General features: G+C 39.8%; 1 protein-coding gene across 6 annotated transcripts in view; it reads right to left on the bottom strand.

Annotated features, from left to right (window-relative positions):
• Positions 1-12,451, bottom strand: part of EXOC4 (exocyst complex component 4) — an 806,015-nt gene extending 793,564 nt beyond the window's left edge. For 5 of the 6 annotated variants that reach the window (XR_009494158.1, XM_024990789.2, XM_059885681.1 and 2 more), the window contains exon 1: positions 12,358-12,451. Coding sequence is in view for 5 of the 6 variants with exons in the window: in XM_024990789.2 (XP_024846557.1) it covers positions 12,358-12,443 (86 nt within the window). In the remaining variant the exon portion in view is untranslated. The remainder of the gene's footprint in view (positions 1-12,357) is intronic. The other variant, NM_001102207.1, reaches the window with a different exon arrangement.
• Positions 12,452-16,174: the final 3,723 nt, after the last annotated feature.

Raw genomic sequence — 16,174 nt, 5'->3', positions numbered from 1 at the left:
TACATCACCCTGTAAAACACAAGCTGTGTTATTCTGCTTGGGTAAACTCTCAAGGCAGATGTTGTCAGTTACCCCCCACTTAACCACAGCAACACAGATTCTTCCACGAGAAGAGTCAGCTGCCTGATACGAGTCTCAGATAACTGAATTAATTAACCTGCTATAAGAAATATTTATCATCATACACCTGAATTTTGGTGACACCTGCGGTATAATTAGCATTAAGTCAGGCTTTCTGAAAACAGTTAATACGCTTAATTGTCTACTAAGGGCATTCCTTGTCGGCATCCAGTGACCTCTCCTCCAGGAATAATAAAGATTCACGGAACAATTAATGGAAATCCCTCCAAGCAACTCAGAAAAACTAATTACAAGTAAGGCTCCACATATCCAGAAATAACTTACCGGGACCCAGCAGTTCTACACAGCAAAACCCACAGTAAAATCAAGCCTCTTCAGTGATCCCCATTCTGGGAAGTACTCAACGGGACTCTCAGTAGACACACTACAGGTCACTGAGCCCCTGCATTTTTTTTTCCCACTCATCAAAGCACCTGAATCCCTCCATCAGTACGGCCTTCTCTCATTAGGACAATTCTTATGAATTTTTTAAATTGCATCATGGAAAGAGCAGAAAATAAGGAGTCATCCTTACAACATTCTAACATTTTATAAGCCCCAAACTGAGAATTGGTAAATTCTCAGATATTCAAGGCTGAACTAATTTTTGAACCTCACTCCAAGCAGGAAGAAAACAATTTCCTGATCTTTCTAGAACATAATATTCTTTATTATTGGCCCCGATGTAAGAAAAAAAAAAGTCTAGAGCTGACATGATTCTTGAAATTGTGAACTGTTTTTTTCTAGTTAAAATGCGTTTAACTAGAAGATATTAAGCAACATTATTAGATCCACTTGGCCCTTATTTCAAGGGCTTCCCTGGTGGCTCAGCAGTGAAGAATCCGCTTGCAATACAGGAAACCACCTGCAATACAGAAGACATAAGTTTGATCCCTGGGTCAAGAAGATTCCCTGGAGAAGGAAACGGCAGCCCACTCCAATATTCTTGCCTGGGAAATCCCATGGACAGAAGAGCCTGGCAGGCTACAGTCCATGGGGTCGCAAAGAGCACATGACTTAGTGACTAAGCCACCACCACCACAGCCCTTATTTCAAAGTGTGAATCAGATTTTCTTTTCCTCGAAAATAACATTAATAACAGCCAACCTGAGACATGCCTGAAAGTAACATATACCTGTTACGTCACGAAGGGCACTCAGTACAGTTCTGAGTAACATTAAGTACAAACTAAAGTGGTGGAGCAGAGAAGGCAATGGCACCCCACTCCAGTACTCTTGCCTGGAAAATCCCATGGACAGAGGAGCCTGGTGGGCTGCAGTCCACGGGGTCGCTAAGAGTCGGACACAACTGAGCAACTTCACTTTCACTTTTCACTTTCATGCACTGGAGAAGGAAACGGCAACCCACTCCAGTGTTCTTGCCTGAAGAATCCCAGGGGCGGGGGAGGCTGGTGGGCTGCCGTCTATGGGGTCGCACAGAGTCGGACACCACTGAAGCGACTTAGCAGCAGCAGCAGCAGCAGCAGCAAAGTGGTGGAGCCATGAAATTAACAGACGCTTACTCCTTGGAAGGAAAGTTATGACCAACCTAGATAGCATATTCAAAAGCAGAGACATTACTTTGCCAACAAAGGTCCGTCTAGTCAAGGCTATGGTTTTTCCTGTGGTCATGTATGGATGTGAGAGTTGGACTGTGAAGAAGGCTGAGCGCCGAAGAATTGATGCTTTTGAACTGTGGTGTTGGAGAAGACTCTTGAGAGTCCCTTGGACTGCAAGGAGATCCAACCAGTCCATTCTGAAGGAGACCAGCCCTGGGATTTCTTTGGAAGGAATGATGCTAAAGCTGAAACTCCAGTACTTTGGCCACCTCATGCAAAGAGTTGACTCATTGGAAAAGACTCTAATGCTGGGACAGATTGGGGGTGGGAGAAGGGGACGACAGAGGATGAGATGTCTGGATGGCATCACTGACTCGATGAACGTGAGTCTGAGTGAACTCCAGGAGTTGGTGATGGGCAGGGAGGCCTGGCGTGCTGCAATTCATGGGGTCTCAAAGAGTTGGACACGACTGAGCGACTGAACTGAAAGTGGTGGAAAGAGAGGTTACTAAGACTATGAACCTGAACCAAACAAGTTTCAAACTGATCTTCAAAGCCTGTTATGTGAGGCAGCATCCTTTGATAAGATGAATAGTCCTACCAAGGCTTCCAATGAACTGTGAAAATGAGAGAGTCTCATCGTAATTCTGAGTTTTGGCAGAAAGAAAAAGATCACACATTAAATATATGTGATGTGTATCACTATATACATAAGACATGACGTAGTCACTCAAAGCATAACCAAATGTAACACTTTTAAATGGGATTTTATTATATTCAATTAGACACTGCAACTACTTCTTAATTATGTTTTATTAGATCCCACAAAATACAAGACAATCCCACCCCGACTGATGGAGATTCACAATGACAAGTTCCTCTGAAAAAATTTTCTGAGGCATAAAAACATCCCTTAATTCACTCCAAAGAAACTCACTTCATATCAAGTGACAGTAAACAATTTCTGCTTTAAAGTCAATTGAAAATTCACGGGTGTCTTGCTTCAGACAGCACTTAGGGCCAATTACCACACCCGACGCATCAAGTTTTTTGTATTTCAATTAATTCGGTTATATAACCCACACTTCTGGTGACCAAAAGCAGTCAACTTGTACCCAACAGAGAAGGCCATTACCAAAATTAAGTAGAATCGCTCTTAACAAAGCCTACAATAGTCAAGCGTTAACAAAATCCACTTAAAATCTCCCCCACCCTTAGTGAACCAAACTCCACCTCTCTTCCACTCCCATTTTAAGCATCACATCCTTAAAGCATCATCTCCAGTCATCTCATTTTTCACCTCCAGTGGAATGCCTTTGTTACTACAACGCAGTACAGTATTTGATCATTTTAAATGTGTAGACTATTTCCTAATGAGGAGTTTCTCGTGAATTCCTCAGAAATAGTGTTTTGTCTATATTAACGTATATGTTTATATTAACATATTATATGCTGATAGGCTAGTTTGGAAATCCTGGGTTACACAAATTGAAGCAGGTTTCATAACCACATTCAGTTTCAGGAGACTTTAATATGTTAATGTTCAAGGTAACTCTGGGTGGGAGTGTTTGGGTGGGGCCGGAGTGAACAGAACATGAATATATTATGTAGCATTTCTGCAATTTATTAACCTACAGAACCTTGTCATTCCCACCACCTTCCATCTCCCCAGCATATATATTATACACATACATGTGCATGTTTACAGAAATTTTCAAACACGAACAGAAATTAAGGAACTCATCAAACTCAGCTTCAACAATCAGCAGCACATTCCCATCATGTTTTGTCTATACCCTCACTGGCTCTAACTTTCTTATTATTTTGAAGCAAATCCTAGTCATGATATTTTACTGGTTTATTTCGGTAAGTATCTCTTAAGAATAGTACTTTTCAAAAGACAGCCATACCATTATCTCAGCTAAAAACAAGTTAACACTACCTGGTTTCTTGTATCCTACTTTCCCAACTTACATCTTTAAGGGCTACTCAAAACTTTGATGAGTAGTGGACTCACCTGAGACTCCTGTAAACAGCAGATTCGGGTCAAGTGGTTCAGGCGGTGCCGAAGATTCTGCATTCCTAACAAGCTGTTAAGTGATATTCTGAGTATAAAACAATGCTTCTCGTAATATTCAGTGCAACGATAGTAAGTTTAGACAGCAAGTTTCCAATGGAAAAAACACCTGAATTACATGCCACTGTATTTTTTGAAAGGGCTTTATAAAAATTTTTTAAAAAGTCAATAAAGGTTCAAAGGTTCTCCTAAGGATCTTGAAATACATTTCTTACCATGTTACATGATACACAATTTTCCCTTATAACTTCCCGTTCAATGGAGGGTCCCTGGTTTTTCAAGGTGAAAAACACAAAGGACTGGCTACCATAAAGACCAAGGTCATAACTCATTCCATAGCTAAAAAGCCGTTAACAAAAACATAAGGAGCAGCAGAGTATAAGACCAGAGGGAGCAGAGCTCACCACTGCAAACTGAAAAACGCCAGCACAAGCTGAAACACCCCAGTGCAAACAAAACCCAACCACCAACAGAAACATTCTAAGTACCATGCCGCCCAAAGAAAACACATTTACTAGCCACTCTAGCGGAGAAGGCAATGGCACCCCACTCCAGTACTCTTCCCTGGAAAATCCCAGGGATGGAGGAGCCTGGTAGGCTGCAGTCCATGGGATCGCTAAGAGTCAGAGACAACCGAGTGACTTCACTTTGACTTTTCACTTTCATGCACTGGAGAAGGAAATGGCAACCCACTCCAGTGTTCTTGCCTGGAGAATCCCAGGGACGGGGGAACCTGGTGGGCTGCCGTCTATGGAGCCGCACAGAGTCGGACACGACTGAAGCGACTTAGCAGCAGCAGCCACACTAGACCTCAGGTTAACAAACAATACCATCACAGGTATCAGATAAAAAAACTATATTTTAAAACATAAATATATAAACAGATACAAACTAGTTCCAAGGCATTTCTAAGAGTTCTGAAGGAAAAGCTCCTGAAAAAGAACTATATGAAGTTAATTTTAACTAAACACTCCACAAAATACTACAAAATCATTAAGACCATCAGTGCTGAGGTACCTAGTTCACTTTCAGGCTACAACTTTTTTTAGAGCATCTTATGCTTCCTCTTTGAGCATAGGCAACCCAAAATTTGGACCCAGGAAAATTAACCTTTTGAGATTTTTTTTTTTTAAATATGAAGCACTGATAGACTTCTGCTCCAGGACTGGATGAAATCATAGGAAACAGATCTACCCTCCCATCTATAACAGCAAACAAAAGATTTCAAACTTGGACATGAAAGCTGCTGGAGTTTGCTGAGCAGAGTCCTGGAGAAGACAGAGCTAACCAGAGCACCCTGGAGATCTGTGGAGAAGCTTCCTAGAGTCTTCCCCCAAGCACGTGTGGTAGAAAACTACTCAAGGCCACAATAAGAACCACCTGAAAGCACTTGCGAGAACAATGATCTGAAATCACACACAGCCAGAGTGAAAATCTCACCACTCACAGAGCACGAGGTGGAGCACTAAGAAGGATTCTGCCACAGTCTGAGATAAAACCGCCCTCAACTAAACGCTGCTTGACTCCTGATTGTTGTCTACTCGCTGAGTCGCGTCTGACTCTTGCAACCCCATGGACTGGAGTCCACCAGGCTCCTCTGTCCATGGGATTTCCCAGGCAAGAATACTGGAGCGGGCTGCCATTTCCTTCTCTAGGGGATCTTCCCCACCCGGGGATTGAACCCCTGGCTCCTGCACTGCAGGCGGATTCTTTACTGCTGAACCACAGGGGGAAGCCAATTAGCAAAATTTAAAACAGGGCCTCAAAGGGCTACACTGTTTCTGAGTAAGTTAACCACATCCCAGAAAACAATAGTCAAGAGTACTTATGGGAAAACAAAGATACCCAAATTGAGTACATAACAAGGTAAAAATCACAGAGTCTAGCATCCAAGAAGTGCAAGGCCTGTGGGGGGAGGGGAGATTAATCAACTGAAACGAATCCCAAAATGATGACATGATAAAATTAGTGTACAAGAACACTTAAAGAGTTACCTGCATTCCGTACGTTCAAGAAACTACAGGAAAGACTGAAAATATTTTTTTAAAAGACCCAAATTAAATCTCTGAAAGAGCAAAACCACAATCTAATAAAAATTGCATTACATGGAATTAACAGCAGAATGGGAATTGCAGAAAAGATTAATGAAGTTTAACACACAGCAACAGAAACCATATCCAAAAAAAAAAAAAGAAAGAAAGAAACCCACCTAGGGAAAAAAAGACCAAAAATTAAAAAGAGAGAAAGACAGCATCAGTATTCAGGGAGCTGTGGGACAATAGGAAGTGTCTTAAACTACTTAGAGGTAAGTATGACAGACAACACGTGGACTTACACTTGAAATCTACAAAGAAACTGCTGGGAGGAATTGAGTGAAGAGAGATAATACTGTTTATGGATCAGAAGACATACTGTTGAGATGTCAATTCTCCCATATGAATCAGGACATTCAAAGAAATCCTAACCAAAATCCCAGTGGGTTTATTTTAGAAATTGATTGGCTAATTCTAAAATGGACATGGAAATGCAAAGAACCTAGAAGGGCCAAAATTAACTTTGGAAAAGTAGAAGAGAGCTGGAAAGCTTATGTTGCCTGTCTCCAAGACTTACAAAGGCAGAAATCAAGACCGTGCAGCATTGTTATTAAGATAAACAGACTAGAGGGTCAAAAAATAGATCCACACTGGCCACCCGATTTTCGATAAAGGTACAAAAGAAATTCAGGGGAAAAAGAACAGTCTTTTAAACAAGTGGTGTTGGGAACAACAGGGTATCCTTACAAAAAAACTGAACTGGAAAAAGAATTAACAAGGATGCCGGGAGTGTCTATCTTGACATGGGTAGTGGTTACAAAAGCAAAAATTGTCATATACTTAATATGTGTGCACTTTGCTATATATATACCCTAAAAATGGAGACAATAAAGTTATAAGTTTAACACATAGAGTATGATATCATACTCATTTTTTTTTTACACTATTTCTATCTATCCATCCAACATTTAATACAGAGAGACACACAGAGAAAGGGAGAGACAGAGAGAGATCTGAAATTAGGTTCAGCTAATACTAGTGATGGTAACTTAAGGAAAATAAAGTTTGGACTCATATTTTTTTACTTTCATCTGCAGTTTTCTGCATTTCCATTGTTTGATTACTTTATAATGAATACATACCATTTTTATAACAGTGCAATGATTTTTAAAAGCTTAAAGAAAATTTATTAACAATGGTTAATTCTAGGTGAAGAGAATATGAGTAATTTATATGTCTCTATCATTTTCTATATTTTTAATCCCCCCAGTTAAATATTTATACAATTACAAAGATATAATATCATTTTTGTTATGCTAAAAATACGTTAACTTTGTTATAACTACAACTATGTACATGGACAGGATCTACATGAAAACCTTAAAAACAAAAACAGTATTTTGAGAAACGGGAGTTTTAGACGATGTTTCTCTTTGATTATTTTTTTTTAACAAGTTTGTGTGATACAATTTTTATAAAAGAAAATGGGAAAAGTTGTGATGACAAGCAGGCATAAAAAGAGAACAGAAAGCACAGAATGTTGGTGAAGACCTCACATATATACAACAATGGAGAAGATCGTCTTTTCAACAAATGGTGTGAGAACTGAACATTGACCACAAAAATCAGTCTAGACAGAGATCTTATAGCTTTCACAAAAATTAACTCAAAATGAATATGAGATCTAAATATCAAACACCTAGAAGTTAGCAAAGAAGAAAACTGAGATGACCTTGGGTACAGCAATGACTTTTTAGCTACATCAAAGACATGATCCATGAAAGAAACAAGTGACAGCTGGATTTTACTAAGAAGAAAAACTTTTGCTGATCATATCACCCAACATTAAACAGCCTGGATGGGAGAGGAGGTTGGAGAAGGGTGGTGGTGGTGGTGTAGTTGCTCAGCGGTGTCCGACTCTTGTGACCAAATGGACTGTGACCCGCCAGGCTCCTCTGTCCACAGGATTTTCCAGGCAAGAATACTGGAGTGGGTTGCCTCCACTCCAGGAAGATCCTCCTCCAGGGGATCTTCAAAACCCAGGGATCGAATCTAGGTCTTCCACATTGCCGATGGATTCTTTACCATCTGAGACACCAGGGAAGCTCAAGAATACTGGAGTGGATTGCCAAGCCCTCCTCCAGGGGATCTTCCCAACCCAAGGATCAAACCCAGGTCTCCCGGCATTGCAGGCGGATTCTTTACCGCTGAGCCACAGTGAAGCCGACAATCTCCAGGACTCTGCTCCAATGGCCTTTCCTGCCACAATTTGTGTCATGGACCTCAAAGCTGTTTGTTCAAAGCTCTAAACCAAAACGTGGACTCCTGCAACAAAGTGTACTTTGAATTAAATACAGGGCTGACCAAAATACTCTGAAGAGGAAGGGGCTTTAACAGGCGTCTACAATAAACGATTTTCTAAGTTTCTGGAATTCCAACTTCTGTGAAGACATAAAAGTTGATGACAATGTGCTCCTCTTACTGCCTTCAGACCTCCTTGCCATCTGTAAGCAGTGTCTGTCCACAAAAGCTCTGCTCTGAGGTTTCAAGGAGGTCTCCTCCAGTCACAGCTGAAGTTTGTCTTCCCAATTAAGCCAGCTATTAAAGGCCAACTTATAAAGAGAAGAGTCAACACTTAATTGGGAAGTAAATCACCTAACAGTAAGTGGTAGACACATTTCCCAATTAAAAATCTGACAAGACCTCACAAAAATAAAATAGCATCTCCAAAATGCCATCTTGCTTATTTCCCGTTTAGAAAGGCTGCCTGCCCCAACTTCACACCAAGCAAAAGGTTAGGGGGAAAAGATCAATAGAAAAGTAGGAAATGCTGTGTCTGCGTGTGTCCGTAAAACTGTCCAAATTATACATCAGCAGGTGATCAGGTCCACCGGATTACTTTCATTTTAAAGGGTCAGGGGCAAGACTTAAAACCAAAAGCTGTGGTTAACAGCAGCTTCCAAAATCAATCCTAAACACTATGTCTCATCAAAGTCCCACCTCACGAAAGAACCACCTCTTTTGTTAAACCCGAGTCCACTCTGAATTATCCGGCCGTCCTGAAATGGCTTTATTCAGTATTTTGCAAATGGTTAAGAACTGCACTTATGAGTCTCAAAGCACTTAAATAACCCATCCACCAAATGTAACCCCTCCATTACAATTACACTATATTTTTTTACATCATTTTGACTTTTAAATGCCTTAAAGTGATGCACTATCACACTAGCAAAATAGTCACCATTTAATTACTTGGTAAATCCCATGGACAGAGGAGCCTGGTAGGCTACAGTCCATGGGGTCGCAGAGTCGGACACGACTGAGCGACTTCACTTTTCTTTCATGGCTGCAAATAGTGATGAGGCTGGGTATCCCCATGTGTCCTCTGACACTGTCCTCAGGTCAAAGCCTCATCCACCTACAGTCTTTTTCCAGTTAAAAGATGCTTCTAACAATAAGTGGTGTTCCAACTAATAGGAATAGTATGAGAATATAAAGTGCTATGCTAATATTAATACATAATGGAGCACAGAAATGACACTTTTTACATATCAGAGAACTAAAGGAGAATTTTTAACATTCACTATTCAAAAAAGGAAAACAACTGCTCATTGATAGAAAAAGATAAAGCTAAACTAATCAAACTCTTCAAAGGACAATGGACTCTATCACTCACAAGCCATTTATTTTGTGACAACCTGACAGGTCCAAGGAAGCCTGCAAGAGAACTCGCATGTACCAGAGACATCTTCAGGGATGTTCAGATTTTATAAACCTGAATCTAAAATGGTTTTCCTTTCTGAGGCTTGTTGCCAAAGCAACCAGGAAAGCTACAGTCTTTAAGAGAGAATTGGAAAAGAGGTTAAGGATAAGAGGAGGTAATCAAAGTTTCATGTGAGGAATTTACAATCATGAATGCAATGTTGCAAGAAAAGTAACAGGAAGAATACAAATTGAACAAATAGACAAAGCAGCAACTTCAGAGTCACAGAACAATCTACTAACAAGACATATGAATCCTCCATTCTTTTTATTCCCATTATATTGATATATATGACATACAACATTGTAATTATTTAAGGTACACAACATAATGATTTGAGATATACGTATATTGCAAAATGATTATCCCAATACGTTAGCATCCATCACCACAGATCTTTCCTCGTGATGAGAACTTTTAAGAGCTACTCTCTTATCAACTACTTTCCTCTTTGCATTCTTCCCTCAATTACGCCCCCGAAACTCCCGCATCCCAAATACCAAAGTAAAACTACCATTTTCCTCTCATTCACTGCTATTATTTATGAAATGGAAACCACTGGCTGTTTTCAGAGCACATCAGGGAGGAAACAAGGAATTAGCAACACCCAAATTTTCACTCCAACACCAAAATTTTCCTGTGACTCAGAGAAATGTTGAAATACTCTGAGACCAATAACATCTAGTCTTAAGGTCCTAAGTAACCATGAACCCCAATCCTTACTAACCTCGCCCAGGATGCTAGATCTGGATACTCCAATATAGCATGCTGGTAATAGATTATAATAAAGTAAAAATGTTATTCAAGTGATCTGAGGTGGCCAAGGATATGGAAGAAAAAATGAGTTAACAATATACAACAGAAGTCAGAGTAAAAATGTGCAGGTCCAAATCACAGTGGTAATGTGAAGGTAACAGAGAGAAACGAGCCACCAAATCATATCTCAGAACACCCAGCAGGATATTCCCCCTGAAGAACATATAGGCACAGTCGACCAAAGGCAACATATGTTTCCAATCAGTATCAGTTAAAAAAAAAAAGCTTTAGTTTGATATAAAGGTTTTTTCAAATATAGGACATTTTGGGTAAATTTAAATGACCTTTAAGAAAACTTATATACAAAAAAAAAAAAAAAAAACAAATGAACAAAGACTACAAAATCATAAATACATAACTGAGCAGGTACATTTGTATATACTGCTATCTTCCCTAATCCCGACTCTACTTTTGTTGAAAATAACTGCTCCTTCTCCTAGATTGCCAGCACATTTCATCTGTCTCATCTAGCCTTATGTCACATTGTTACTTACATATTTTATCCCTCAAGTAGTCTATACTCTCAAGGATACCATCATGTCAAATTCATGTTTGCAAAACTCGGGGCATTCACTCATTCATTGAACAAATATTTACTAACTACATAGTAAGTGCCAGGCTCTGTACAACACACTGACACTAAACTTGTACTGTTTATATGAATGTTGACTATAAAGCAAAAATAAATAAATGAACAAGCTCAAAAAGGAATCCAAATAAATTCATGTATTATAGTTCCACAGGAGTAAAGCTGGGAAATTAAAAATATTCTACTTGGAGTTTTAGTATCATGATAAACATTTATACTACTTGTGTTTTGTCTTGGCAAGACTGAGTCCACAAGAAAACTGCATTTTCTCTGTATGACCTACCAAGTATATTACATATTTCCATACAGAGAAGAATTATCCTCTTAATCCTAAAGAAAATTTAGTAATAATGATTTCATATGTCACAATCTTACTTTCAGAGAGGCCTAAATACCCTTGAGATGGGTCTTTATCAGTCCATGAGTGGGTGGGCTGTTTTAAAATTTAGATCTGTTCATTCATTCAAATGCCTACTAACTACCAGATACTGTTGAGCCTAGGTTTTTAAAAGGTCATCAGAAGCCCTCCAAAACTTAACCTAAAGTTTAGCATAGGTGGGGGAAAGGGGGAGGGAGATGTTTCATTTTATTAAAAATACATGGGTTGAAATTCATATGCTAACAGCATAACGTGTCGTAATACATTTTGTTCAGCTTGCTTTTAACCACTCCCTGTATCATCCTTAGCTGAATTTGAATGAATTATCCACCCTTACTAGAATTTACTTTAAGAAAAAGTGGCCCCTAGAAGGTCGACTACTTCTACCCCCACCATATACAGTCTGGGAAAATGATATGCAAAGAGGATAACTTGAAATTTGTTTTGCTTTTTAAAGACTAGATCGGAACACGAAGGCAGAACAAAAATCAGCACGGATGTGTGCCTTCAAATCCACAGCTCTTCTAACCAGCTCACGACAGGCTCTCGTATTTGAGGCTGAGCCATCCATGCACAGGTGGTTGGAGGTGTTCAACGTGTGAAAACAAAATCTGCAATCCGTGACAGAGGTCTCCGGACGTCAGGGCCTGACACCCAGAAGTCCAGGGAACAAGGTGCCTTCCACAGTGAGCGATGCTGAAGACAATCAATCAATACATGTATGAGTAAGTGAACACACCTGGCTTTCTCTACCAAACCCCAAAGACCGTGCTTTTAGGGCCCGGGGACCCTAGTGGAAAGCTCTGGCAGTAAATTAGATAAACACTGAGAGGCCAGGCTCCTCCCTCTGGCCCAACCCCAGAGAAAAAGTGAGAACTGCGGGGGCCCTTGGGAGGGGCTGGGGGGAGGCAAGGAGGGAAGGGAGGGGTCGGCAGGGTGGAACCCAGCTAACCCTTCTCCCTTCCAAAGCGGAAATCGAGCCGCTGCCCCCTGTCCCTGCCCCTGCCTCCTGCCTCCCTCACCTGATCACAGAGATGAGCAGCCCCGAGGGGTCTTTGCTTTTGCTGACTGTGCTTCTGTATTTCCCACCAGCTCCTTCTGCCGCCATCTTGGTGCAAGGGAGGGAGAGCGGGTGGGCTGGAAGGAACCAAGTGTAAACTCTGTAATTGACCTCTCTTTAGAGTGCACCAATGGGAGAAGTGAAGTCCAAAGTCACAGAACTGGATAACCCAATCGCTGAAGAGAGGAGGCGGGACGTAAGAAGTAAGTTTCAGGCCCCACGAGCTCTCTAAGCACTCTGGGAATTGTAGTTTCCTTCCGCGGTTCCAGGGCGCGCAGGAAAACTAAACCAGTTGCGATTTGGTGAAATCTTCTAATATCTTCATTTGTATTTATTCTGATCTTGAGTTTTTCCCCAGTTTTATTGTTTTTAGAATTTTATTAGTTTTTAAATCATATTTATCTGACGATGCCAAAGCGCGTACATGGGGTGTGTATTTCAGTAGGGTCTTGTGCTTGATGTCTGTATGACAAAGTTTTTACTTTAAACACAAGTAGTTTTTTAAAAATCCAATAAAATACGAAAATGGATAGATACAGAAATTCTTTTCTTTAGTATTATCTAAAACTAAATGCATATGCATTAGTTTAATGTGTGAATTCAGTTATTTTATTTCCGGACAATTCTAAAAAATATATAAGGAGTAACACACAAATGGATATTGATAAAGAAAACAGAAAAACCGGGAAACAAAACTGACCAGCTTCAGATTCCTTTTCTTCTCAAGCTAAATAAAATATAGTTGGCAATAATGCACAATTGTGCTTTATTAACATTTTTACTGGTAAGTTTTCATATGTCCTGCATCTGGCTCAACTGGCTTAGTCATAAATTCAGTAGATGAAATGAACAGAACAAGATTACCATAAGAATGGAAAGTGCATAAATTGAGGAGGGAAGGTAGTAAGTGAGCTGCTTAGTAGCAGTAGAGATTAAAGAACTTCAGAGATGAATAGAAAGCAGACAGAGTGGTCCTGGAGCTGTGAAATAGCGAGCACAGAGCACCTCCACTACTTTGTTTAGGCAGGTATCAGCTGGCAGAGGTTCACAGTGATTTTATAAAATAACTTTCAGACACACCCACACACACATATACTTATTTTTTTAAGTGTTCATTACCTCTGGCTCAATAATTCCAGTTCTAGGGATTCTGATTCTAGAGAAATAGAGAGAACAAAATGTTAAATTTTTTAAAACAACATAGATGTATTAAGTAAATTATAGAACATCCACACAAGAATATAATATGTAGCCACTGGAAATCATAGTTTTAGTGGTTTTTAATGAAGAAAAGATGTTCGTGATGTACTTGCAAAAAGCAGGTTATAAAATTAAAGAATGCACGTATGTGAAAAGGGGTAATTGAGCCTAGTGCCTTAGGATGTGGGCAGTAAGAAGGGGAAAAAAAAAAAAAAAAACAGGATCACCTTAGTTGAAACAGAAAAAGCTTTAGATAGAATCGAAAAACGTTTTCATGATGAAACGCTCAGAAAACTGGAAGTAGAAGGGAATTTATTCAATATGATAAAGGTTGTTTATTAAAAAAAATACAGCTAATGGTATCAATGGTCAAAAACTGAATGCTTTCAAGCTATGATCAGGTACAAGACAAAGATGCCCACTTTGCCACTTCTATTCAGTGAAGTAATGAAAAGTCTAGCCAAAACAATTAGGCAAGTAAAAAATAAAAGGCACTCAAATTAGAAAGGAAGAACTAAAACCATCTCTATGTGTAGACAATGTGGTTGACATATGGAAATCCTAAAGAATTTTTTTAAACTATTAGAGCTAATAAATTAATTCAGCAAGGCTGCAGGATGCAATATCAAAACAAAAATATCAATAGTATTTTTAGACACTAGCTATGAACAATCCAAAAAGGAAATTAACAAAACAATTCCATTTACAATAGCATCAAAAAAAGATAAAATATTTAACAATAAATTTAACCAAGGAGATGAAAGACTTAAACACTAAAAACTACAAAACTTTGCTGCAAGAAATTAAAGAAGATGTAAATAAATGGAAAGACATCCTGTGAGCATGGGTTGGAAGAATTAATATCATTAATATGTCAATACTCCCTAAAGCTATCTACACATTCAGTGCAATCCTTATGAGAATTCCAATAGTCTTCTTGCAGCATTGGAAAACCTGATCCTAAAATTTAAATACAAGGAATTTACTGTATGGCAAGGAACCTCAAATAGCCAAGAAGAATCTTGAAAAAACTGTGGTATGATATGTGGTATATCATTGAGATATCAACAAAATGTGCTGCTGCTGCTGCTGAGTCTCTTCAGTTGTGTCTGACTCTGTGCAACCCCATAGACAGCAGCCCACCAGGCTCCTCTGTCCCTGGGAGTCTCCAGGCAAGAATACTGGAGTGGGTTGCCATTTCCTTCTCTAATAACCAAATGTGACATATCAACATCCAATGGAATATTATTCAACCATAAATGGAAATGAAATACTAATGCATGCTACATCATTGATGAAACTTGAAAACAATATACTAAGTGAAAGAAGTCAGACACAAAAGTCTGCACAGTGTATGATTCCATTTATAAAAAAAAAAATACCTAGATTAAAGAATTTCATACAAACAGAAAGCAGATGCGTGATTCTCGGGGGTTGAGAGGTGGGAATGGAGAACGACTGCTTTATAGACACAGGGGTCCTTGTGATTCACTCCCAGCCCTTCACCTGTTTGTTAGATTATCTTAGTGTGTGCATGCTCAGTTGTCTCCGACTCTTTGCAACCCCATGAACTGTAGTGCACCAGGCTCCTCTGTCCATGGGATTTTCCAGGCAAGCATGCTGGAGTGAGTTGGCATTTCCTGCTCCAAGGGATCTTCCCAGCCCAGGAATCAAACCGGAGTCTCCAGTGTCTTCTTACTGGCAGGCAGATTCTTTACCACTGCACCACCAGAGATGCAGACTGTCTTAGGTGAGTTACTTAATCTTTCTGGGCATGACTTTCCTTATCTATAAAGCATATGATGATAGAACTTCCATTAGACAATTATAGTAAAACTGTGACATATACATGATCAGCAAGCACTTCATAAATAGTACATGAACCATGAACTTCCAGATGTTCAAGCTGGATTTAGAAAAGGCAGAGGCACCAGAGATCAAAATGCCAACATCTGTTGTATCATCGAAAAAGCAAGAGAGTTCCAGAAAAACATCTATTTCTGCTTTATTGACTATGCCAAAGCCTTTGACTGTGTCAGTCCAGTTCAGTCGCTCCGTCGTGTCCGACTCTTTGCAACCCCGTGGACTGCAGCACGCCAGGCCTCCCTGTGCGTCACCAACTGCTGGAGTTTATTCAAACTCATGTCCATCAAGTCAGTGATGGCATCCAGCCATCTCATCCTCTGTCGTTCCCTTCTCCCCCGACCTTGAATCTTTCCCAGCGTCAGGGTCGTTTCATATGAGCCAGTTCTTCCCATCAGGTAGCCAAAGTGTTGGAGTTTCAGCTTCAGCACCAGTCCTTCCAATGAATTCAGGACTGATTTCCTTTAGGAGGGACTGGTTGGATCTCCTTGCAGTCCAAGGGACGGACTCTCAAGAGTCTTCTCCAACACCACAGTTCAAAAGCATCAATTCCTCAGTGCTCAGCTTTCTTTATAGTCCAACTCTCACATCCATACATGACCACTGGAAAAACCATAGCTTTGAGTAGATGAACCTTTGTTGACAAAGTAATGTCTCTGCTTTTCAATATGCTGTCTAGGTTGGTCATAACTTTCCTTACAAGGAGTAAGTGTCTT

The sequence above is a fragment of the Bos taurus genome, chromosome 4, assembly GCF_002263795.3.
Source record: "Bos taurus isolate L1 Dominette 01449 registration number 42190680 breed Hereford chromosome 4, ARS-UCD2.0, whole genome shotgun sequence".
NCBI lineage: Eukaryota > Metazoa > Chordata > Mammalia > Artiodactyla > Bovidae > Bos > Bos taurus.
This window is presented reverse-complemented; position numbering and strand designations above follow the sequence as displayed.